At 48.6% G+C, this 24122-nt stretch overlaps 2 protein-coding genes across 16 annotated transcripts in view; both read right to left on the bottom strand.

Annotated features, from left to right (window-relative positions):
- LOC137427686 (coagulation factor VII) overlaps positions 1-8402 on the bottom strand; it is a 52283-nt gene extending 43881 nt beyond the window's left edge. Inside the window, exons 1-4 of the mRNA XM_068117342.2 lie at positions 8122-8402; positions 7794-7963; positions 2534-2558; positions 2046-2159 (exon numbers count right to left, since the gene is read on the bottom strand). Of these exons, the coding sequence (XP_067973443.2) occupies positions 2046-2159; positions 2534-2558; positions 7794-7963; positions 8122-8188 (376 nt within the window). The 5' untranslated portion in view covers positions 8189-8402. The remainder of the gene's footprint in view (positions 1-2045; positions 2160-2533; positions 2559-7793; positions 7964-8121) is intronic.
- Positions 8403-20917: 12515 nt separating this feature from the next.
- The window catches only part of DGKD (diacylglycerol kinase delta), a 193300-nt gene continuing 190095 nt past the window's right edge, over positions 20918-24122 (bottom strand). For all 15 annotated transcript variants that reach the window (XM_068117345.2, XM_078777884.1, XM_068117347.2 and 12 more), the window contains 2 exons: positions 22491-22621; positions 20918-22255 (listed from right to left, as the gene is read on the bottom strand). In XM_068117345.2, the coding sequence (XP_067973446.2) occupies positions 22166-22255; positions 22491-22621 (221 nt within the window). In that variant the 3' untranslated portion in view covers positions 20918-22165. The remainder of the gene's footprint in view (positions 22256-22490; positions 22622-24122) is intronic.

Here is a 24122-nt window from a genome sequence, read left to right as displayed (position 1 = left end):
GTGAATTCATATCACCCCAAGTTACAAATCATGAAAATTAATGTGCTATAAGGTACCATTTGAAGTTCACATACTAGTAGTAAACACTATAGAACTAATTACTCATGTTAAAAAAAAAAAAAAAAGTGTGGAGAATCTATGATAATTAATACATTTTGCATAGTTTGTTTGCAATTAGATATTCCTATTTGCGATTTTAACCATTATTAATGAATGATTTCAATGCATGAGTGAAGCATTTGTGAGAAATATGAAGGACTCATTTTATTTCTGTTTGGTAATGATATAAGGAAAATTAATGATATAAAAGGTAAGATAGTGATTACATTCCTTATTTGTTTGTATTACAAGAACCACATAATTTTAAATTGTCAATGAAAGAATCAGAAGGTTAGAGATGTCTGAGTTGGTGGAGATATCATAAATTAAACACATCTGATGTTGGACTTTATGTCTTTGTGATATATGTGAAAATACATACCTGATTTGGATATTATCCGTGTGAAGTATATAAATGAATATAACCTTTTGAATGCTTTGAGGAAAACAGCAAATTGTTAAATGTGAAGCTGTTACAAGATATACATGATTAGTTAAAACATGGTAATTTCATGTCAAGATGTACCCTGTCTGATCCAGAGTGTGTTGAAAGCAGATTCAGATGTGGCTGAGTGAAGGATAAGACCAGATCACATCTCAAATGGAGTGATAACGGCATTGGGAAGAAGTTCGAGAAAGAAAATTTGTGGCTAAAAATGAAGTTAATCGTGGCATACACCCTCCTTCTCAAAGAATGATGAAGACATTCTCCTTTGTAAAATTGGAAACGGATGCTTACCTTCACCAAGGAAAATTCATGTGACCATTTGCCTGGATCACATTGCAAAGCATGGAAGAAGGGCGATCACTTGCTTCTGTTCAAGTGTCTGGAACATTCATCACGTCAGCAATTGTGGGACGACAACATCTTACCTGCAACTTCTACTGGATGCGGTGACTTGTGTCATTGCTCCACCAACTTCCGGGGAACCAGCGCGGAGCTGTAAGTGGATGGCTGTGCTCCTTCCTCTACAACGGGCCTCCATGACCCTGCTGGTTGCCCCTGGCATGGACCATGGATAACTTGAACACCATGGTCCTAACATCGCTGTGGATGCATCTGCCATCTCTGTTCCATATCTTGCCGGTCAACCAACATCACATCAACACTTGCTCTACGCTCATGATGAGTGAGGAGGCAAGTCAACTACAACTGTGAGGCCTTGTTCAAGAACTACTATGGCTCACAGCAAGAGTGGCAAGGATGCTACATGCAGAGCAGGGTCAGTTTATGATTCTGCCCAGCTAGCACGACAGCGGAAACCCTATGCGAAATAGTGTAGGTGCTATGAAGACATCAGAAGAAAGTGTTTCATACTTGATTTTCAAACACAAGTGATCAGCCTCTTCTTTTCAAACAGAAGTTCAACATTTGTTCTGAAGCAAAACGCATTTTGGAAGAATAATTGCCAAATGTTGCAGATGTTTTATATATGGAATTATGCTGGGTGTCGACAAAAACCCAGCTGGACATAGTCCAGTTGAGTTAAAAACATATAATAAAGGGAGCGGGAGACAAGATGGGAAGAGAGAGGGAAGCACACAAGTACAACAGTAGAGAACAGGGACATCGGAAGATCTGTGGGAGGGAGAGGGCTTGTGGGGAGGAGGCATGGGAAGGGAGGGTGGGAGAGTTTTTTTTTTTCTTTTTTCGGTATACAAGATTGAGGCTCGTGTAAGAGCTAACATTTATCACAAAAAGACAAACTGACATATAAAACATATGATAAAGGGAGCGGGAGACAAGATGGAGAGCAGGGACATCGGGAGATCTGTGGGAGGGAGAGGGCTTGGGGGGTGGAGGCATGGGAAGGAGGGGGGGAGGGAATGGTACTCGATGAAGGGGAGGGTACCAGAAGGGGGGGGGGGTACTTGATGTACAAAGAAGGACAATGCAAACAAAGTGGTTAATGTTGTACCAACAGCGATATTGGCCAACAACTCACGCTTCTCGCAGTTGCGCCCTTGCCACTGCTTGCTGCACGTGCACGAGTACTCTCCGATCATGTCAAGGCATTGCCCACCGTTCTGGCATGGCTGTGACTCACAGTCATCTGCATCTGCACAACGCCCGCATTATCCAGAGCTTCACGCAAACTCTCCTTTCTCAATCATAAGCAACAAGCAGGTGCACAAGCAGGAAAATGGATGGAGTATGCTCATGCTCAAGGTGACTACATATTTAAAGGCTGTATGCGATAGGACCAAAAGTTCAAGTCAAGCAAAGAAATATGATTGTAATTAATGTTATTCTTGATTGTTATTTTTCAATATACACAGGAGTATAATCAGGGTTGAGATACTATTTCAGTCTGGCAGTTGCAATATTGATAGCGAGTGGTGTTGGCTTAACGGTTAGGGTGGCTGGCTTAAGATCTTGGGGTCTTGAGTTTTAGCCCCTGTATTCCACACTTATTTCAACCCCGAAACTCACCATATCGAGCTTTCCAAAATTCCATCTGTTCAGGGAAAGAGGGAAGAAGGAAGAGGAAGAACATATGGTACCTTCAGTAATTCATACGGTGGATTTGTCCACAATTTTACAATAATCTGAAGTTATATGACCACTCGATGAGGAAAAGGAGTGAGATGGCACGGACAAAACAAATTGATGGAAGTTCGATTTGCAAAGTTTGGCACCATGGAGGTGATGTTTGTGAGTGCCACGGTAACCAGCTTGGACAGCCACAGTATACAAACCCGAATAAATCACTTAAGCTGGCTATCCAATCTGCCTGCACTCGCTTGTGGATACGTGTTGATTTGTGTTGTGCTATCAAACCCTCTCTCTCATCCGCACCTATCTATTCATCCAACATCAGAACCCTATCAGTACCTTAAAATATTGATTGAAATATTACTTCATTAATTCATGAATTAACTACAATCTATATACAATGTGCAGTACCTGTTTAAACTGTCTATGATCTACAGTAGATCTACAAAACCAGGTGTGAACATGAGCACAGAGCTAAAGGCAAAATGGGGCGGATCATGGAATGGGGGTATTTTTTCAGTGCTGCTGAATCTTCTTGTTATTGCCTAAAATAATATTGTAATGCACACAAGGTTATCAAACAGAGGGAAGAAAGGAGAGATTAGAGATATGATTTTCAAAAGAACATCCCACGTTGAAACGTGCAATTTGAAATGCAGCAATATCATGGTAATATCAGATATGTGGGCATGGGAGAAAATAATTCATGTGCTTCATGTACAGGGCATCAAGGAGGGAATTGTGTTTGTGTGTTTGTGTATGTGTGCGTTTGTGTTTGTGTTTGTGTGTGTGTGTTTGTGTGTATGTGTGTATGTATGTGTTTGTGTGTGTGTGTGTTTGTGTGTGCTTATATGTGTTTGTGTGTGCTTATATGTGTTTGTGTGTATGTATGTGTGTGTGTGTTTGTGTATGTGTGTGTGTATACGTGCTTGTGTGTATGTATGTATGTATGTGTTTGTGTGTGTGTTTGTGTGTGCTTATATGTGTTTGTGTGTATGTATGTGTGTGTGTATGTATGTTTGTGTGTGTATGTGTATGTGTTTGCGTGTGTGTATGTATGTGTTTGTGTGTGTATGTTTGTGTGTATGTATGTGTTTGTGTGTATGTATGTGTTTGTGTGTATGTATGTGTTAGTGTGCGTATGTATGGGTGTGTGTGGTTGTGTCTGTGTATGTGTTTGTGTGTATTTATGTGTTTGTGTGTATGTATGTGTTTGTGTGTGTATATGTGTTTGTGTGTATGTGTTTGTGTGTGTGTGTGTGTGTATGTGTTTGTGTGTGTATGTATGTGTTTGTGTGTGTATGTATGTGTTTGTGTGTGTATGTGTTTGTGTGTGTATGTGTGTTGTCTGTGTGGGTGTTTGTGTTTTTGTGTGTTTGTGTGTGTATATGTTTGTGTGTATGTATGTGTTTGTGTGTATGTATGTGTTAGTGTGCGTATGTATGGGTGTGTGTGGTTGTGTCTGTGTATGTGTTTGTGTGTATTTATGTGTTTGTGTGTATGTATGTGTTTGTGTGTGTATATGTGTTTGTGTTTGTGTGTGTGTGTATGTGTTTGTGTGTATGTATGTGTTTGTGTGTATGTATGAGTTTATGTGTGTGTGTGTGTGTATGTGTTTGCGTGTGTGTATGTATGTGTTTGTGTGTGTATGTATGTGTTTGTGTGTGTGTATGTGTTTGTGTGTGTATGTGTGTTGTCTGTGTGGGTGTTTGTGTTTTTGTGTTTGTGTGTGTATATGTTTGTGTGTATGTATGTGTTAGTGTGCATATGTATGTGTGTGTGTGTGGTTGTGTCTGTGTTTGTGTGTGCGTGTGTGTGTGGGGGGGGGGGGTGTTTGTGTGTGTGTTTTTGTGTGTTTGCGGGTGTGTGGTTGTTATCTCCATATGCGGGTTTCAGAAGGTGGAACAGGGTCTTATCAGGTCTCAAAGTATCCACCTTTGTGTGTGTGTGTGTGTGTGTGTGTGTGTGTGTGTGTGTATGTGTGTGTGTATGTGTTTGTGTGTATGTATGTGTTTGTGTGTATGTATGTGTTTGTGTGTATGTATGTGTTTTTTTTTTTTTTTTTTTTTTTTTGTATACAAGATCGAGGCTCGTGAAAGAGCGAACATTAATCACACAGAAAGACAAACCGACACATAAAACATATAACATAGGGAGCGGTAGACAAGATGGGGAGAGAGGGGGGAAGGACACAAACACAACATTTGAGAGCAGGGACCGAGAGACATGGAGACATCGAGAGATCTGAGAGAGGGCGAGGGCTTTGGGGGGGGGGGCGTGGGAAGGGGGCAGTGGGAGAGGTATAAAACATATGGACACTGCCAGGACTTCCAGGAAAGAAGTTGGAATTTCAAACAAGGTGGACCTGGGGTGAATTAGCGGGGGTAGAAAAGATCAAGGTTTTGGATGGGGGAAGATAAGAGATGGTGGTGAACAGCTGTTTTAAAGACCTGGAGGGAGGAGTGGGATTGAAGGGAGTGAGGGAGTTTGTTCCAGAGGCGGGAGAAAAGAGGAATGAAAGAGTGAAGGTGAGCGGAGAGCCGAGATTTCGGCAGTTTAACCATCAGAGGGTTGCTGGCAGATCTTGTGCGACCTGTAGGAATATTTGGGGGACAGAGCACAGAGAGAGCTGGGGGTGCAAGGCCGGAGAGGAGTCGGTAGAAGACAGAAAGACCACCTACCTGCCTGCGGTGAGTGAGTGAAAGGCCCTCAGAGATAGCTTCATCGCGGGAGATTCCAATAATTCTGAAAGCTTTGGTTTCAACAGCGTGAAGCCGAGCTAGGTGTGAGGCAGGAGCACCGGCCCATAGGGGAGAACAGTATTCCATTGAGCTGCGGATGAAAGCCTTGTATGTGGTGAGGAGCTCAGGTGTGCCGAGGAAGGACTTCGCACGACGGAGGATGCCCAGTCGGCGACTGGCTTTGGAGGCCAGCTTGGAAATGTGGTTTTCCCAAGAAAGATCATGGCAGATAGTGAGACCCAAAATCTTGAGCGACAGAACTTCTTGGAGAGGATTGTTGAGAAAGTAGATGGGAGGGTTGTCCAGTCGATCTTTTCGGAGAGACATAGTAAGAGTGTGAGATTTGTCAGGATTGAAAGACATGTTCCACTTGTTTGACCAGTCTGTGATTTTGTCCAGGTCTTCAGAGAGTGAGGAGGCAGCAGACTGCCGATCTGAGGGAAGAGGAATGGAGCGGCAGAGAGTGGAGTCATCAGCAAAGAGATAGAGAGGATTTTCGAGAGAGTCAGAGAGATCATTGATGAAGACCAGAAAAAGCACGGGGCCCAGAACACTGCCTTGGGGAACTCCAGCCTGAACAGGAAGAGGAGATGAGAGAAACCCATTCAGGGCCACACGTTGACGACGACTAGAGAGGAAGTCCGCCAGCCATGCGTGGAGATTTCCATGGATACCAAAGGAGGAGAGTTTGGTGAGCAGAGCAGGGTGCCAGACCGTGTCGAAGGCACGTGATATGTCGAGGGAGACAGCTCTAATTTCCTGTTTGGCATTGAGGACCTCCATCCATTGTTGAGACAGCAGAAGCAGCATGTCCAGAGTAGAGTGACCTGGTCTGAAACCAAATTGATGATCAGAGATCAAGCCATTGGAGAAGAGGAAAGATTTCATATCAGAAGCAATGATGGATTCCATGACTTTGCTGATAATTGGGAGAAGGCTGATTGGTCTGTAGTTGCTAGGATCTGTTTTTGCACCTTTTTTGTGCAAAGCGGTGATGTTGGCTGATTTCCAAGCAGATGGCAGTTGACCTTGAGCAAAAGAGAGGGTGAAGAGAATGTGTATTTGTGTGTATGTATGTGTTAGTGTGCATATGTATGGGTGTGTGTGGTTGTGTCTGTGTATGTGTTTGTGTGTATTTATGTGTTTGTGTGTATGTATGTGTTTGTGTGTGTATATGTGTTTGTGTTTGTGTGTGTGTATATGTGTTTGTGTGTGTGTATATGTGTTTGTGTGTGTGTATATGTGTTTGTGTGTGTGTATGCGTTTGTGTATGTGTTTGTGTGTATGTATGTGTTCGTGTGTATGTATGTGTTTATGTGTGTGTGTGTGTGTGTATGTGTTTGCGTGTGTGTATGTATGTGTTTGTGTGTGTGTGTTTGTGTGTGTATGTATGTGTTTGTGTGTGTGTGTATGTGTTTGTGTGTGTATGTGTTTGTGTGTGTATGTGTGTTGTGTGTGTGGGTGTTTGTTTGTTAGTGTGTGTATATGTTTGTGTGTATGTATGTGTTAGTGTGCATATGTATGTGTGTGTGTGTGGTTGTGTCTGTGTTTGTGTGTGTGGGGGGGGGTGGGAGGGGTGTTTGTGTGTGTGTTTTTGTGTGTTTGCGGGTGTGTGGTTGTTATCTCCATATGCGGGTTTCAGAAGGTGGAACAGGGTCTTATCAGGTCTCAAAGTATCCACCTTTGTGTGTGTGTGTGTGTGTGTGTGTGTGTGTGTGTGTGTGTGTGTGTGTGTGTGTGTGTGTGTGTGTTTGTGTGATTCCCGACCTGCTGGACTGGTTAAGTTCGTAGGTTCCAGTGTGTTGCAGGTTAGGGTCTTTTGTTGGGTACTTGGGTCTTTTGGGGGTGTGGGCACTCATAGTGCTACCACTAGAGGGCGGATAACATGGGCCTCACAGATGGTTTTTTTTTTTGTATACTGAATCGAGGCTCGTGAAAGAGCTAAAATTGGCAGGAATTTGGGATTTGTTCAGTGTGCTGGCATACAAGAGCATCTGTTTTGTGAAATACTAGGAATCCTTAACTTCTGCCAGCAAATGCAAAGAGGAGAGATTCCAAGCTTAACTCCCATCCTCTCCCCAATCCTAAACAAGGAATTACACAAAAAACTTACATGCAGAAGGTGGCCATTTTAGGCCAATCAAGCCTGCACAATCCTGCAAAACGGAACACAATGTTCTTCATGAGGTATCTTGGCCTACTTATCCTGCACACTGAACATTTGCTCCTTGAAGGTTCCTCATGCCTGGAAAGCACCAGGATGACGGTTCAAAACTTAGATGAGACAGCTCAAAGGTGAGTGTGCTACCCGCAAGCTACCCTCCAGCCCCACAGCATGGGGCTTCTCTACATGTGGGACTGTGTGAGCACCTCGGGGAGTTGCGGGCCCATATCACAAGCAAACACGGAACATACGAAGACTGGAAACGTGCCATGTGAGGCCTCTCGATACCCACCGTTTTGTCCAAGTCTTTGAAGACCTCCCGGGCCTCCTCGACCGTGCAGTCCTCCTCATAGCATTCACGTTCCAGGGAGCCGGGACGCATCTCCTCCAGGTACTCGGTCAGTCCCCGGACACGAGACCGCGGCTGGAGGAAAGACAGGGCCTTGGGACGCGAAAGGGTCACTGCACGCACGGCAGGCCAGGTCATGGCGTCACAGCACGGAGAGTCGGTCATGGTGGGGGGAGGAAGAGATACCACATCAACCGAAGGGTAAACAGTGCAAGAGACGGGAAAAACACCGAATAGTGACGAGGAGGGATCGACCGGTGTGTGTACGCACCTGAACCGAGCGCCAAATGGACTACCAAGAGGCTGGCGAGGGCAGGAACGACAGGTAGGGCTCGCATGATGGCTCCGCGGTCTTGGCTCTATCAGTTTTCGACTCTCGGACCCAAAGCTGACCTCTCCGTGACCCTGCTTTGACCCTGAGGTGCCGATAGGAGGCACCGTGTGAGCCACGCAGGTTTCGTTCATTATTATTTCTCTTTTTCATGTTTGCTTTCAACAGAGATGGCTGCCATGACCCATTCCTGGTGTATAACTGCCCGAGTGGTCCCACAAATGATGAGTTAGCCACCGATGTGATCGTATCTAGGTGGAGAAGGATAGTGTTAGGTCGGGTGTGGGTGGACTCATTCCACGGTGTCCGACCCATGAGGTCATTCCACGCGAAAACTCATTTCATCAAGTATACAATACAAGAACTAGAGCAATGAGACTGTGTCGCCAATATGCCTCTGCATAGTCCCACAACAGGTAGATGCCCTCATTCACTGTCCTAAAAATAAACAAGTTTGATTTAAATCCCTTCAGCTGTTTTCAAGCATCACATTTACACCAGACATGACGGGTTTCACATCGATCGGTGAAGTAGTTGCAGAGAAGGTATTTTTTTAATTATCGGCTTTCAAGCTAATATGGCTGCCACACCACGTGACATATTACCTTTAAAAAATGTACTCTGCATATGTATGGGTAGGGGATCACGTTTGTGAAGTTTTGTGTTGATCGGATAAGATTCGTTTCTCTATCAAAGTTGGCTGCCAAACCACGTGACCTATGACATCATCATTTTCAAACTATATGCAACAGTGGTGCTCGATAATATTTGTAAAATTTAGTATCGATAGGGTAAGCGGTTTCAGAGATATAATTATTTAATATTTTCCTTCAATCCAATATGGCTGCCACACCATGTGACCAATGATGTTTTCGTGATCATCTTTTGATCGACATGCCAAGTTTCGAGTCAATCAATTTGGTGGTTTGGAAGAAGTTTTTTTTAAAGGTTTTTGGTTCAATCCAATATGGCTGCCAAACCATGTAACCTACAATGTCATAAATTTAATATTACAATGTGGCGGACACAAAAGCCCACTGGCGTGGTGACATCATTCCGCGCACCAAGTGGGCGGTGGCCACGCACCAGGGGTAGGCGTGGCCTCATGATATACACCGGGCGCTTAGCCCGGGACAGTACAGTGTTACAGTGTAGTCTTACAATAAAGACGTTTATATGTTACCGCTTGTCCGCTTCCTCCTTGCTCACAAGCAGCGCGCGTAACGCCGCGCTTTACTGGTGACCCTCGACGTTGGATCTGCTGGAGCGATCCTTCCACACGCGACGCCATCGCCATGGCCGACTTCGTCAAACTTCCGGAATTTTGGGAGGCTCAGGCCGAAGTCTGGTTCGTCCAGGCCGAAGCCCAATTTCAGCTTCGGCGCCTCACCGGCGATGACACGCGCTATTGCCACGTCGTCGCCTCCCTCGGGCCCGGCACGGCCGCTCGAGTTGTGTCCGTCCTTCGCCACCCACCGAACGGCCACAAGTACGAGGCACTCAAGCGGCTACTCCTAGCCACGTTCGGCCTTACGGACGACGCACGGGCCGACCGCCTCCTGGATCTCCCCGAGCTCGGTGAGACGCGCCCGTCGGTCCGAATGGACCATATGCTGTCACTGTTGGGCGACGAAGCCCCCGGTTCGCTATTCCGGGCGCTTTTCCGGCGCCAACTTCCAGCGCAGGTCCGCCTCGCGTTGGCCGGGACCGAGCTAACGGAACCCCGAGCATTGGCGGCCGAGGCGGACAGGTACTTCGCCGCTTCGGACATGCGGGCGAGCGTCGGCGTGGCCGTCACGGCCCTCGACGCTGATGTTCAGCAGCATGTTCCACAGCATCAGCTTCTACAGCACGCTGATGTTCAGCAGCATGCTGATATGCACCTCGTGAACGCCGCCACGCCCCGCCCACCGCCGCGGCGAAAACCGCCACCGCGGGGAAACCCGCCAACTCCACCGGCCTGGCGGAGCCAGCCGCGCTCCTCCAGCTCCACCACCTGGTGCTGGTTCCACGCCAAGTTCGGCCACGAAGCTCGGCGGTGTCATCCGCCGTGCTCCTTCAACGGGTCGGGAAACGCCCGGGCCGGCGCTCAATAGTGGCGATGAGCGCCGGCCATTCGAACAGCCTGCTGTTCATAACGGACACCTTCTCCAGGCGCCGTTACCTGTGCGACACGGGAGCGCAGGTGAGTGTCATTCCCGCCGGCACGTCAGACAAGCACGCCGCGGGTGGGGGCCCCGCGCTGCTTGCCGCGAACGGGACGCCCATCCGTACGTACGGAAAACGCTGCCTCTCTCTGCGGTTTGGAGGGCAGGTTTTCCGATGGACGTTCGTCACCGCCGACGTGCCCATGGCACTGCTTGGCGCGGACTTCCTGTGCGCTAATGGGCTCCTGGTCGACGTCAAGCGCAGACGGCTTGTCCAGGCCGAGACGTTCAGCTCGCTCGCTTGTGCGTTGCCCAGCTCAACGAGCGGCTTGCCAAGCGCCTTGCCGAACGATTCGGTTCCGGCCACGTTGGTCTGTACGCTTCCGGCAGCGGACGCATTCACCCGCCTCCTCGCCGGCTTCCCGGCCCTCACGCGGCCCACCTTCTCGGCGGGGGCCGTCAAGCACGGGGTGGCCCATCACATCCCCACCGTCGGGCCACCGGTCTACGCCCGGGCACGCCGCCTCGAGCCGACGAAGCTGGCGGTGGCAAAAGCGGAGTTCGCTACCCTGGAGCGACTCGGCATCGTTCGGCGCTCAGAGAGCGCTTGGGCGTCGCCGCTGCACATCGTGCCGAAGCCCGGCGGGGGATGGCGACCGTGCGGGGACTATCGCCGTCTCAATGACGCCACGACTCCCGACCGCTACCCCGTCCCCCACATTCAGGACTTTTCCGCCCGTTTGGCGGGCAGGTCCTTCTTCTCGAAGGTGGACCTCATACGCGGCTACCATCAGGTCCCCGTCAGGCCGGAGGACGTCCCGAAGACGGCGGTCATCACGCCATTCGGACTCTTCGAGTTCTTGCGCATGCCCTTCGGTCTGAAGAATGCGGCTCAGGCGTTCCAGCGACTGATGGACAGCGTCCTGCGCGACTTGGATTTTGTCTACGTTTACCTGGACGATATCCTCGTCGCCAGCGCGTCCCGCGAAGAGCACCTACGCCACCTCCGCACGCTCTTCGAACGCCTGGGCCAGCATGGCCTGATTGTGAACCCCGCAAAGTGCCGGTTCGGCGCCGCCACAATCGATTTTCTGGGGAACCGTGTCACCAGGCACGGAGCCGTCCCCCTACCGGCCAAGGTGGAGGCGGTGAAGGGGTTTCCGCGCCCCCGCACGATCAGAGGGCTGCAGGAGTTCCTGGGCATGGTGAACTTTTACCATCGGTTCCTGCCCCGTATCGCCCAGCTCCTGCGCCCCCTGCACGAAGCTCTCCGAGGTAAGCCGGGCAAAGGCGACGTTACCTGGACCGAGCAGATGGACACGGCGTTCACGGGCGCGAAGCTCGCCTTGGCTAACGCCACCATGCTCGCGCACCCGGCGCCCGATGCACCGATCGCCCTCACCACCGATGCCTCGGACTACGCGGTGGGCGCAGTGCATGAGCAATGGGTGCGTGGAGCTTGGCAACCGCTGGCGTTCTTTAGCCGGCAGCTTCGCCCGCCCGAACGCCGTTACAGTACCTTCGACCGCGAGTTGCTCGGACTTCACTTGGCGGTCAGGCACTTCCGCCATCTGCTCGAGGGCCGGGCGTTCACTGCCTTCGTCGACCACAAGCCGCTGATCTTTGCGATGGGCAAAGTCACCGAGCCGTGGTCGGCCCGGCAGCAGCGTCACCTCTCGGCCGTGTCCGAGTACACGACGGACATCCAGCACGTCGCGGGGAAGGACAACCCGGTGGCGGATTGCCTTTCCCGGGCCGTCGCCCACGCAGTCCACCTCGGCATCGACTATGCCCGGATGGCAGCGGACCAGGCCGCTGACCCCGACGTCCAGGCCTTGCGGACCGCCGTCACGGGCCTCCGCATCACCGAGGTGCCGTTTGACGGCGCGGGCGCGGCCCTCTTGTGCGACGTCTCCCTCGGGCGTCCTCGCCCCATCGTGCCCGCGGGCTGGCAGCGCCAGGTGTTTGACGCCATCCACGGCCTGTCCCACCCGGGCGCGAGGGCCTCCCAAAGGCTGATCGCCGACAAGTTCGTCTGGCATGGCCTCCGGAAGGCCGTCCGCGGCTGGGCCAGGACGTGCCTCGCGTGCCAGCGCGCCAAGGTGCACCGGCACACCCAGGCCCCGTTGGCCCCGTTCACGGTGCCGGAACGCCGGTTTGACCACGTCCACGTGGACCTGGTGGGACCTCTGCCCCCCTCGCGGGGTTTCACCTACGTCCTCACCATGGTGGACCGCACCACCCGGTGGCCGGAGGCCGTGCCCTTGGCGTCGACAACGACGGCCGATGTCGCGCAGGCTTTCATCGCCACCTGGGTCGCCCGGTTCGGCGCCCCCTCAGACATCTCATCCGACCGCGGCCCCCAGTTCACCTCGGAGCTCTGGGGGGCGGTTGCGCAGGGGCTCGGGGTCCGGCTGCACCGAACCACGGCCTACCATCCCCAGGCTAACGGCCTGTGTGAGCGATTTCACCGCTCATTGAAGGCCGCGCTCCGGGCCACCCTCCGCGACGGCGGCTGGGTCGACAGGCTCCCCTGGGTCCTGCTGGGCCTCCGGACGGCGCCCAAGGAGGACCTGCGCGCATCCGCGGCGGAATTGGTCTTCGGGCAACCGCTGCGGGTGCCGGGCGAGTTCCTCCCCGACTCCACGGCACCATGGTCCGCGGCACAGCAGCGCTCCGCTCTACAAGAGACCGCCCAGAGGTTCGCCCCGGTGCCAACGGCATGCCACGGGCACCCACCGACGCACGTCGCCCCGGAGCTTCGCACGGCGGAGTACGTCTTCGTCCGCCACGATGCCCATCGGACACCACTGCGGCCCCCGTACGACGGGCCTTTCCGCGTGCTGGAGACCGGGGCGAAGCACTTCACCCTGGACATCGGCGGTACTCCTGACCGCGTTTCGGTAGACCGCCTCAAGCCGGCCCACCTCGATGTGGACCATCCACCGCCAGTGGCCCGACCCCCACGTCGGGGCCGCCCTCCTGCGGGCGGACCCCCGGCACCGCCCAGCCCCGCCGCCACGCCGCCCCCCGGTCCTGCACCCATCCCAGGGGCAGCCAGGGGCATCCCACCTGGCATCCCTGCACCCCGGACGCCGCCGATCGCCAGGGGGCGCTTCGGCCGGGTCATTCGTCTGCCCCGCAAACTGGCCCTCCAGGTGCGCGGGAATTCTGGGGGGGCGCGTGTGGCGGACACAAAAGCCCACTGGCGTGGTGACATCATTCCGCGCACCAAGTGGGCGGTGGCCACGCACCAGGGGTAGGCGTGGCCTCATGATATACACCGGGCGCCCAGCCCGGGACAGTACAGTGTTACAGTGTAGTCTTACAATAAAGACGTTTATATGTTACCGCTTGTCCGCTTCCTCCTTGCTCACAAGCAGCGCGCGTAACGCCGCGCTTTAACAATACAAATGGGTCATCGATCATGTGCATGCAATTTCAGATTTTTAGGACAAGAAATTCGATTAAAACATTTTTGGCTGGTATACCACTTCACCTATGATGTCATCATTATCATGCTTTTGTTCCCCATTGGGAATACTTGACAATGTGCCAAGTTTCAAATTTTTCCATTCAGCGGTTTCCGAGAAATATTTTTTTAATTATTTGCGTTTAATCCAAGGTGGCTGCCATACCACGTGACCTATGACGTCACAATTATCATAAAAACATTCTGCATGGGTGTCACTCCTACCCTGAAAGTTTTGTCTCAATCGGACCTGTGGTTGCTGAGAAAAACAAGGTTTAGCCCATACGGACAGACGGACAACCCAAAAACATACCTCCGGCCACCTTCGGGGGCGGAGACATAAAAATATACCAATCCGTGAACATTATAGAAAGAAAACGTTAACCTTGCACCGGACGTATGCTCAGACTCCCAGGAATCTTCAAAAGATGTTCACAGAAACTTCCACAGAGGAGCAACAAGTCATTACTCATCGTTGTGCTTCCTCAACATCTAAACAGGTGCAGCTCTTCTGGGTTTTCTATTTCCAAATTTGTTATTTTTGTTATATACTCAAGAACTTTGGATTTCAGATCAAAAGATGAATATGAGGCAAGACTACATAAGGTCAGCTATTATTTATTGTTATTTCTATGCATACATGTTTTACCGTTGTAGAACAATAGCACTTTGTATGTTCAGTACTCCATTTTAGGTAAGCATAAGTATTGGAACAGATTAACTTAAAGTAAGTTAAAGTAGTATAATAGTTAGTGTTTGGTTGTCTATCCCTTACATGTAATAACTGCATTGAGCCTGTGACCGATCAACATCACCAAACTCTTGGTATCTTCCTTTGAGATGCTTTGCCAAATCTTTACTGCAGCCATTTCTAGTTGTTGTTTGTTTTGGGGGTTTCTGACTTTCTGACTCCTCTTCAGCATGTGAAATGTTTGCTCCATTGGATTTAAATCAAGAGATTGACTTGGTCAGTCTAAAACCTTTCACGTTTTTGGCAGTGTGTTTGGCAGTTGTCTTGCTGTCTGGTGAAGCACCGCCCAATGAGTTTGGAGGCATTTTCTTGTACATCGGCAGACAAAATATTTTTGTACACTTCAGAATTCATTCTGCTGCTGCCATCATTAGTTACATCATCAATAAAGATGAGTGAGCGAGTTCCAGAGGCAGCCATGCAAGCCCAAGCAGCTTCACAGATGAGGTAGTATGGTTTGGATCATATGCAGTTCCTCCACACTTTCACCTTTCCATCACTTTGGGAAAGGTTTATCTTGGTCTCATCTGTCGATAAAACTTTGTTCCAGATCTCCTTGGCTCACCTCTGTACTTCTTTGTAAATTCTAATTTGGACTTTCTATTTTTGGTGCTAATGAGAGGTTTGCATCTTGCGGTGTAGGTTTTGTAATTCTGCTGTCAAAGTCTTCTGTAAACGGTAGATTGTGATAACTTCACCCCTACCATCTATAAGTTGTTGGTGATGTCACTGACAGTTGTTGTCAGGTTTCTCTTCACAGCTCCGATGAGTTTTAGCTCACCTGGAATGTTCCGGCGAGCGCTTATGCGACGGCACGTCGTCCGTCCGTAAACACTTGCAACTTCTTCTCCGAAACCTGAAGGGATTGTGACCAAACTTGGCACAAATGATATCTGTTATGTTGTGACTAAAGTTTGTTCACAGCATTAAAAAATAATCAAGGTCTAAGGAGGTCTACCGGGGGTCAAAATGGATCCAGGTTTGACCCTCCAAAATAGGATTTGCTTTTTCCTCTGAAACTACACACACTATTTCGATGAAACTTGACCACAACATTCATCACGCATGATGCACCAAACTTTGTTCATGGCACTAAGAAAATCTAAGTCTAAGGGGGTCGGTCTAGGGAGGGGGGGGGGGGGAGGGTCAAAGTGGGTGCAGGTTTTTTTTTGTATACAAGATCAAGGCTCGTGTAAGAGCTAGCACATTAAATACACATTAGCACATAAAACGCAAAAAACATAAACTGACATAAAACAATAAAGGGAGGGGGGAGACAAGATGGGGAGAGAGAGGGAAGCACACAAGCACAACAGTAAAGAACAGGGACATCAGGAGATCTGTGGAAGGGAGAGGGCTGGGGGATAGGGGGGAAGGGAAATCCTATGGTATCCATGGAAATCTCCATGCATGGCTTGCGGACTTCCTCTCTGGTCGTAGTCAACGTGTGGCCCTGAATGGATTTCTCTCATCTCCCCTTCCCGTTCAGGCTGGAGTTCCCCAAGGTAGTGTTCTGGGCCCTGTGCTTTTTCTGGTCTTTATCAATGATCTCTCCGACTCTCTGGAAAATCCTCTGTACCTCTTTGCTGATGACTCCACTCTCTGCCGCTCCATTCCTCTTCCCTCAGATCGGCAGTCTGCAGCCTCCTCACTCTCTGAAGACCTGGACAAAATCACAGACTGGTCAAACATGTGGAACATGTCTTTCAATCCTGACAAATCTCACACTCTTACTATGTCTCTCCGAAAAGATCGACTGGACAACCCTCCCATCTACTTTCTCAACAATCCTCTCCAAGAAGTTCTGTCGCTCAAGCTTTTGGGTCTCACCATCTGCCATGATCTTTCTTGGGAAAACCACATTTCCAAGCTGGCCTCCAAAGCCAGTCGCCGACTGGGCATCCTCCGTCGTGCGAAGTCCTTCCTAGGCACACCTGAGCTCCTCACCACATACAAGGCTTTCATCCGCAGCTCAATGGAATACTGTTCTCCCCTATGGGCTGGTGCTCCTGCCTCACACCTGGCTCGGCTTCACGCTGTTGAATCCAAAGCTTTCAGAATCATTGGAATCTCCCGCGATGAAGCTATCTCTGAGGGCCTTTCACTCACTCACCGCAGGCAGGTAGGTGGTCTTTCTGTCTTCTACCGACTCCTCTCCGGCCTTGCTCCCCAGCTCTCTCTGTGCTCTGTCCCCCAAATATTCCTACAGGTCGCACAAGATCTGCCAGCCACCCTCTGATGGTTAAACTGCCGAAATCTCGGCTCTCTGCTCACCTTCACTCTTTCATTCCTCTTTTCTCCCGCCTCTGGAACAAACTCCCACACTCACTTCAATCACACTCCTCCCTCCAGGTCTTCAAAACAGCTGTTCACCACCATCTCTTATCTTCCCCCATCCAAAACCTTGATCTTTTCTACCCCACTAATTCAACCCAGATCCACCTTGTTTGAAATTCCAACTTCTTTCCTGGAAGTCTTGGCAGTGTCCATATGTTTTATACCTCTCCCACCCCCCCCCCCCCCTTCCCATGCCTCCCCCCCAAAGCCCTCTCCCTCCCACAGTTCTCTCGATGTCTCCATGTCTCTCGGTCCCTGCTCTCAAATGTTGTGTTTGTGTCCTTCCCCCTCTCTCCCCATCTTGTCTACCGCTCCCGATGTTATTTGTTTTGTGTGTCTGTTTGTCTTTCTGTGTGATTAATGTTCGCTCTTTCACGAGCCTCGATCTTGTATACCAAAAAAAAAAAAAAAAAAAAAGGGAAGGTGTGCACAGTATAAAACAAATTGACACTAAGAGGAATTTCAGGAATGAAGTCGGAGATTGAAAGCCGTGGATTTGGGGTGTATTAACGGGGTAGAAAAGATCAAGGTTTTGGATGGGGGAAGATAAGAGATGGTGGGGAACAGCTGTTTTAAATACCTGGAGGGAGGAGTGGGATTGAAGAGAGTGAGGCAGTTTGTTCCAGAGGTGGGAGAAAAGTGGAATAAAAGGGTGAAGGTGAGCAGAGAGTCTTGATTTTGGCAATTTCACCAGAAGAGGGTTGCTGATAGATCTTGTGTGTCCTGCAGGAATATTTGGGGGACACAGGACAGACAGAGCTGGGGTAGCTCGGCCAGAGAGGAGTCGGTAGAAGACAAAGACCACCTACCTGCCTGCGGTGAGATAGAGAAAGACCCTCAGAATCAGTTTCATTGCGGGAGATACCAATGATTCTGAAAGCTTTGGATTCAACAGCGTGAAGCTGAGCTTGGTGTGAGGCAGGAGCACCTGCCCAGAGGGGAGAGCAGTATTCGTTCAAGCTGCGGTTGAAAGTTTTGCATGGTGAGGAGCTTAGAGGTGCCAAGGAAGGACTTTGCATGACGGAGAATGCCCAGTGCAGACTGAAGAGGCTGCAAAAAGTTCATATAAAGGGCCGCCCTACATCTGGCAAATAAAATACATTTACTTCTTCATGCAGCTGTATGAATCAAATTGGTGCCCCTTTATATGAACTTTTCTGGAGCATTACTTGGTTCCTCCTCAGAACACAAGGGTAGTCCTCAGAAGCATACGATATTTTTTGAATGCCCATTATTTTGCATTGTTTGGCATCTTCTATAAGCTATGGAATGTCTCTTCTTTTCTCTACTTTGCCACATGGCACATACCCTTATATAAAGCCCCTGGCATTTTACCCAAGAATTGTGTTGCACTCTTGGTTTCATTCGGAGCCAAAGCTGTGAGCTAGTTATACCACCCACCTCGAAATGGTGATGCAACATCAGGCGGCGGAGGTTCAATTTGGCTAAAAAGAGGGCAAACCATCCCGATTTTGAAATAAAATTTGACATCGACGTTACTCATGCCTGTTCTCCCATTATTTCAAAAGTGAATGTCGAGAGTTTCAAATACAGTAGCCACCATAGACAGGAGACAGATGAACACACGGACAGAAACCCGGGTTCGCTACATATAATAGTTGCTTCCTGGCTCACATTTGTGCATTATTAATTGAAACCTGTGAATAAATGCACAAAAAGTATATATATATATATATATATATATATATATATATATATATATATATATATATATATATATATATATATATATATATAATTATTATTATTTTTTATTTATTTTTTTTTACATTTTTTCGAGAGTTGGATATGATTTCTTTCATGAAAGTACAAAGTACTCAGTAAAACGAGTCTTAAAAACAAAGCATCCAACAGCTCCTAATCGTAACCACCGGAGGTGCACATGAGCAAGTGAGCATGAATCCCTTCTGCCCGTCGTGCGAGAGATGGCGTGAGAGATCAAATGGGAGATGGTGATCACATGAGAGAAAACCATTTAAAAAACCGAAATCAACATGGTGGTCTATGGTGTTCTACACGAAGGCAGGTTCAGCGCTGATGTAGCAGCCTGCCGGTAATGATTGCACTGGGTGGTTTGCCATTGCCTAATGCCCGGAGTCGCTCCCTTCTGCCCGGAGTCGCTCCCTTCTGCCCAGAGTCGCTCCCTTCTGCCCAGAGTCGCTCCCTTCTGCCCAGAGTCGCTCCCTTCTGCCCAGAGTCGCTCCCTTCTGCCCAGAGTCGCTCCCTTCTGCCCAGAGTCACGCCCTTCTGCTCAGTCACACCCTTCCACCCAGAGTCGCACCCTTCCGCCCAGAGTCGCGACCTTCCGCCCAGAGTCACGACCTTCCGCCCAGAGTCGTGACCTTCCGCCCAGAGTCACGCCCTTCTGCCCAGAGTCGCGACCTTCTGCCCAGAGGTGCGACCTTCTGCCCAGAGGTGCGACCTTCTGCCCAGAGTCGTGACCTTCTGCCCAGAGACGTGACCTTCTGCCCAGAGTCGTGACCTTCTGCCCAGAGTCGCGACCTTCTGCCCAGAGTCGCGACCTTCTGCCCAGAGACGCGACCTCCTGCCCAGTCATGACCTCCTGCCCAGTCATGACCTTCTGCCCAGAGCCCTGCCCTTCTGCTATTCTACCCAGAGTCTAACCCTTCCTCCAAGAGTCACTCCCTTCTGATATTCTACCCAGAGTCACTCCCTTCTGCTATTCTACCCAGAGTCGAGCCCTTCTGCTATTCTACCTTCTGTATGTGTTCATCGAAAACCTTTCATCGATTGTTTCTTTCCTCCTCCATGAGCCTCAACCTCAGATGGAGTTTAATGTACTTTGGCCCTTTTTAATATTTTTTAGAAGTCTTAATTATGTCGCCTTTAAATGCAAATAATTTCAATTTTAACGCAGTTTTGTACTTGGTGGAAAAGCATGTCCGATTGTCCGTAGGAGGCATTGCCGCCATGTTGAAATTTACATAGTAATTTTTTAAAAGATCTTTCGAAGAGTGTACAAGATGGTCACATGACTTGCTACTTCTATGTATTTTTATCCCAATTTTAACTTATTTTATAATTGATTTGCTTGCAGCATGTCACGTGACGCATGGAGCATCCGATACAGTGCACTACATTTCAGTACAGATACCATGATACCACAGATGGACACTGGTAAACTAAATGCTACTGTCAGGGATGAATTTCTGAATGCTACTGAATTTCAAGGGATGGAGTTTCTTATTAATACTGTTGGGTGAACTTTCAGTTTAAAAAAATAGAATCAGGTGGGGGTATCAGGAGAAGGTGGTGGTTGAGGTGCAAAGCATGTTCCTCTCCAACCGCAGACAGGTCAGTGGCCTCCCAGTTTTCTCTCACTTCATTTCTGGTCTCAGCCCATCTGGCCTCTCAACTAGTTGTTCCTCACGAGCCCAACCAGGCCAAACTTGCCCAGATAGCACCACAAACCTCATGGCGATCCTCAAATCCATTCTAACAGCTCACCGACACCATTTTGCTCCCCTATTCTCTCAACTGGAAACATCCTCCAGAATCTGTCAAATCAAGTACTCTTCTCTCAACTCCTTTAAAATGGTGGACCATCACCATCTTGTGTTATCTAATTCCTATTCCCAATGTTTTTGATTCTCACTGAATTCCCCTGCACATTTTCTACGTTTACCCTGTTTTTCAGCTATTTCTGTCTCCTGACATGTTCCTTGTCTATTCAGCTCACTCAATCCCCTCCTGCTGACGCATGTGTCTACCGACGCTGCCCTCGTTCCTTCCCAGTTTGTCAGTCCTCCTTTGTATGGCAACTCGCTCTGCTCCATCGTAGTGTCAGCGTAACCCTTCATTCAGCTCCCAGCCGTCATAAGCCTCGACCTCTGTAAAATAAATGAATAAATAGATTAATAGATAATGAAAACTGCTTTGATGCATTTCTCGACAATATTTGACTCTCCTGCCCTCCCCTAACGTGATATTCACCAGCAAGGGCCATGGCACATCCTCCAAAAAAAAAACCCAACACACACACCAAGCTTCCGAAAAGATGTGTAATGACAAATCGAGGTTGATGAAGGAAGAGGAAACTTATAATTATTGTACGCATCATATGAGGTATATCTCACAGGACATAATCAAACTGTATTATATACATATACAAAAATACATAACTTACAACTAGCACAACATCACACATTAAAATGGCACACCTTCAGAGGCGGCATAAATTACAGGCCGGTAATAAATAAAGGGCGTATCGGGAGAGGATGCCAGCGATCCCGCTCGACAATTCGTCAACTGTCCGCATCACTACCGGACTTCGTCCACGGCCTGGCGCCCCATTGAAAAGCTGTGTTACGGCCAAAAGAGGAATGGTTTAGAAAACGTGCGTACCAGAAGACGGGACCGTTCCGAGCTCCGACATCAAACGACGCCACCCGTAGTATTTCATCAGTGAATCCCTCCTCCAATCAATTTCAAACAAAATATGGGCTTACAACAAGCACGTACGGCCCATGCTGTGTGGTCAGTTTAAAGGCCGTGATAACATCAAAGGCACAGAGATAGAGACATTCGCAAAATACTCGACATCACAAAATATGAAACTTCTTTTTTATACGTGACGAGTCGAGACGCAAATACCTGGGTCAAGGAAAAGTAAAAACATTGGCCCTCTTAACAGAGATCTGCACCCTGTATACTTGGTCAGTACCATACAATTCACCAAAAGGCAATTTGGAGACGGCACTAGGTGGTTTTCCCAGCTGCTGAATACGAGTACTTCCTTCAACACCAGACATGCGGAGTGAACGACTCGACGTACGTGGAGTGCAGCACGTATAAAGGGCAAGTAAAACAATCCACCTGTCACCCAATCCAACGAGTGGTCAAGAAAAGAAAACTACCGAGAAGCAGTTACCATTTGTTCGGATTACCTTCGGCTTCGTAGAAAATCTTTAAAAGACAAATAAAACCCCAAAAGGGTACCTCGGACCCCACACCCGACCCTCTCACTCTTCATGAAACAAATTAATGTCACTGTCGCACTCCAAGTCACCGAACACTGGATATACGCCATCTGACCCGCAGAATTCCAAATCGCCTTCCCTTTGAGTAATAAAAACACCGAGCCCAGAATTTTACCAAGCTCTAGTACCAAATAAACGTTACACCAGAGGACTTCTTGATGGTTGTCTCCGCTTCTCCTCGGCACCGCTCTTGCGCCTTCGGTCTGCCCGACTGGTCAGAGCGTTGGTGAAGAAGCCAATTCTTTTCAGGAAAGAGTCAAAGATAAACAGATGAGGACCTTCTTTGCAACTCCTTGATGCCAGCCAGGATTCTCTTCACATGTCCCACCTTGGTCACGCCTAGCTCCTAGAGTGGGTGGGTCGGTGGGATTGGAAAGGTAAATCCATCATCTCTCAAAGGTGGCCATTATCACCTCTAAAGGAAAGACAATTTTTTTTTTCAAAATAATTTTAAATATTTGAGCGCATCAATGACCATGACAAGTGTGTAATGCATGGATAGGATCTCTGCATCCCAAAGGAAAATTCAATACAATATGCGGAAAAACACCTTACAAATTAACTTGAGCGCAGCCACTCACCTTGAGATCTCTCCGTTCGAGGTTGAGGAGTTCTTTGCCCTGGATGTCATTGCCCTCAAACGCTTCTCGGTATACACTCAGCGAGAGAAGTTCAAGCCAAGCACCAACTTCCTCCGTACCCCATTGGTGCACTGCAATGGGTGGTGACAGTTTGGAGGAGGAACGAGGAATGAAGATAATTTAATCCATAATCTGATACTGAAGTGCTAATTCTCCTAAGACGAGCTCAGTTTCCAGGGATTTAAATCCAAATCCTAAATACCGCTGCCTTCAGCTGGGTTTGAGCCAATAACCACTGCGTATCGAGGAAAAATGACGCTCGGGGTGAGATGTCAAATTGCCGCCCCCTCGCAACTCACATGCTGAATTAAACACAAAGCCCAATGAAATAACTATTACAAATCAAATTAGGTACAGTACATTTGCAAATAAACAGTTTAAGTTTTGTTTTCTGTCTTTGTTTTGTTTTGTTTTCAAAAAATTGTGGAAATTATGTAAAAAAATGTATCTTAGATAAATTGTATAACAATTGGCCCAACTTATTCAATAAGATGCCAGAAGTATTCCAAAAGCATAAATACAATGTCAATTCCACGTCCTCGCGTTAGGAGAAGAAAAACATGGGGGCAATACACCTGGCCCTCACCTGGGACAATAAACAGTATACTGCACTGAATAAATGTATTTTAAACCAATGCCAATGGTTGCTAGAAGACAGGGCAGCATGAAGAATCATACTAACATAATCATAAGACTTTAAACAAAAAAAACCAAAAAAAAACTATTTTGGGGGGCAACCCCCCTCTGGGGGGCAACCCCCCCTCCCCCAACCCCATATACCTCCTAGGACCCAATTTTTCTAATGCCTTGAACAAACTTTGGTATATCATGGGTGGTGAAGGTTGTGATGAAGTTTCATCGAAATCGTGTGTGTAGTTTCAGAGAAGAAAGCAAATATCTATTTTGGGGGGTCAAACCTGGACCCACTTTGACTCCATGTAGACCCACAAAAGGGGCAGATTTATTTAAATACCGTGAACAAACTTTAGTACATCACGGGTGGTGAAGGTTGTGGTTAAGTTTCATCGAAATCGTGTGTCTAGTTTCAGAGAAAAAAGCAAATTCCTATTTTGGGGGGTCAAACCTGGATCCAATTTGACCCCCGGTAAACCCCCTTAGGCCCTGATTTTTTTTAATGCCGTGAACAAATTTTAGTCACAACATAACAAATATAATTTGTGCCAAATTTGGTCGCAATCCCATCTGCGGTTTCGGAGAAGATGTTTCAAGTGTTTACGGACGGACTGACGAACTGACTGACTGACGGATGGATGGACGGACAACGCTACATCGCATAAGCTCCGCTGAACTTCGTTCCAGGTGAGCTAAAAAGGGAAGAAAAACGGCTGCAGAAGCAATCTCAGCATGCCAACCCTGCAAAGATGGAAGCAAAGAGAACGAGAGCTCCACGATGATGATAACATCGATCACAAGAGAATCCTGACACTGGGGGGTAGGGCACTTTTACAAGTACGATTTCTCAAGATTTTTCTAAGATGGCGATCAGCAGCAAGACCCTGAGGTCATGTGGCTTCTCCCCTCCGTGAAGCGCCATGTCGCATCAGCCCGCCA

The sequence above is a fragment of the Myxine glutinosa genome, chromosome 5, assembly GCF_964187855.1.
Source record: "Myxine glutinosa chromosome 5, kmMyxGlut1.1, whole genome shotgun sequence".
NCBI classification, from domain to species: Eukaryota; Metazoa; Chordata; class Myxini; order Myxiniformes; family Myxinidae; genus Myxine; species Myxine glutinosa.
Note: the sequence above shows the minus strand (reverse complement) of the source record. Positions and strands in the feature narration are given on the sequence as shown.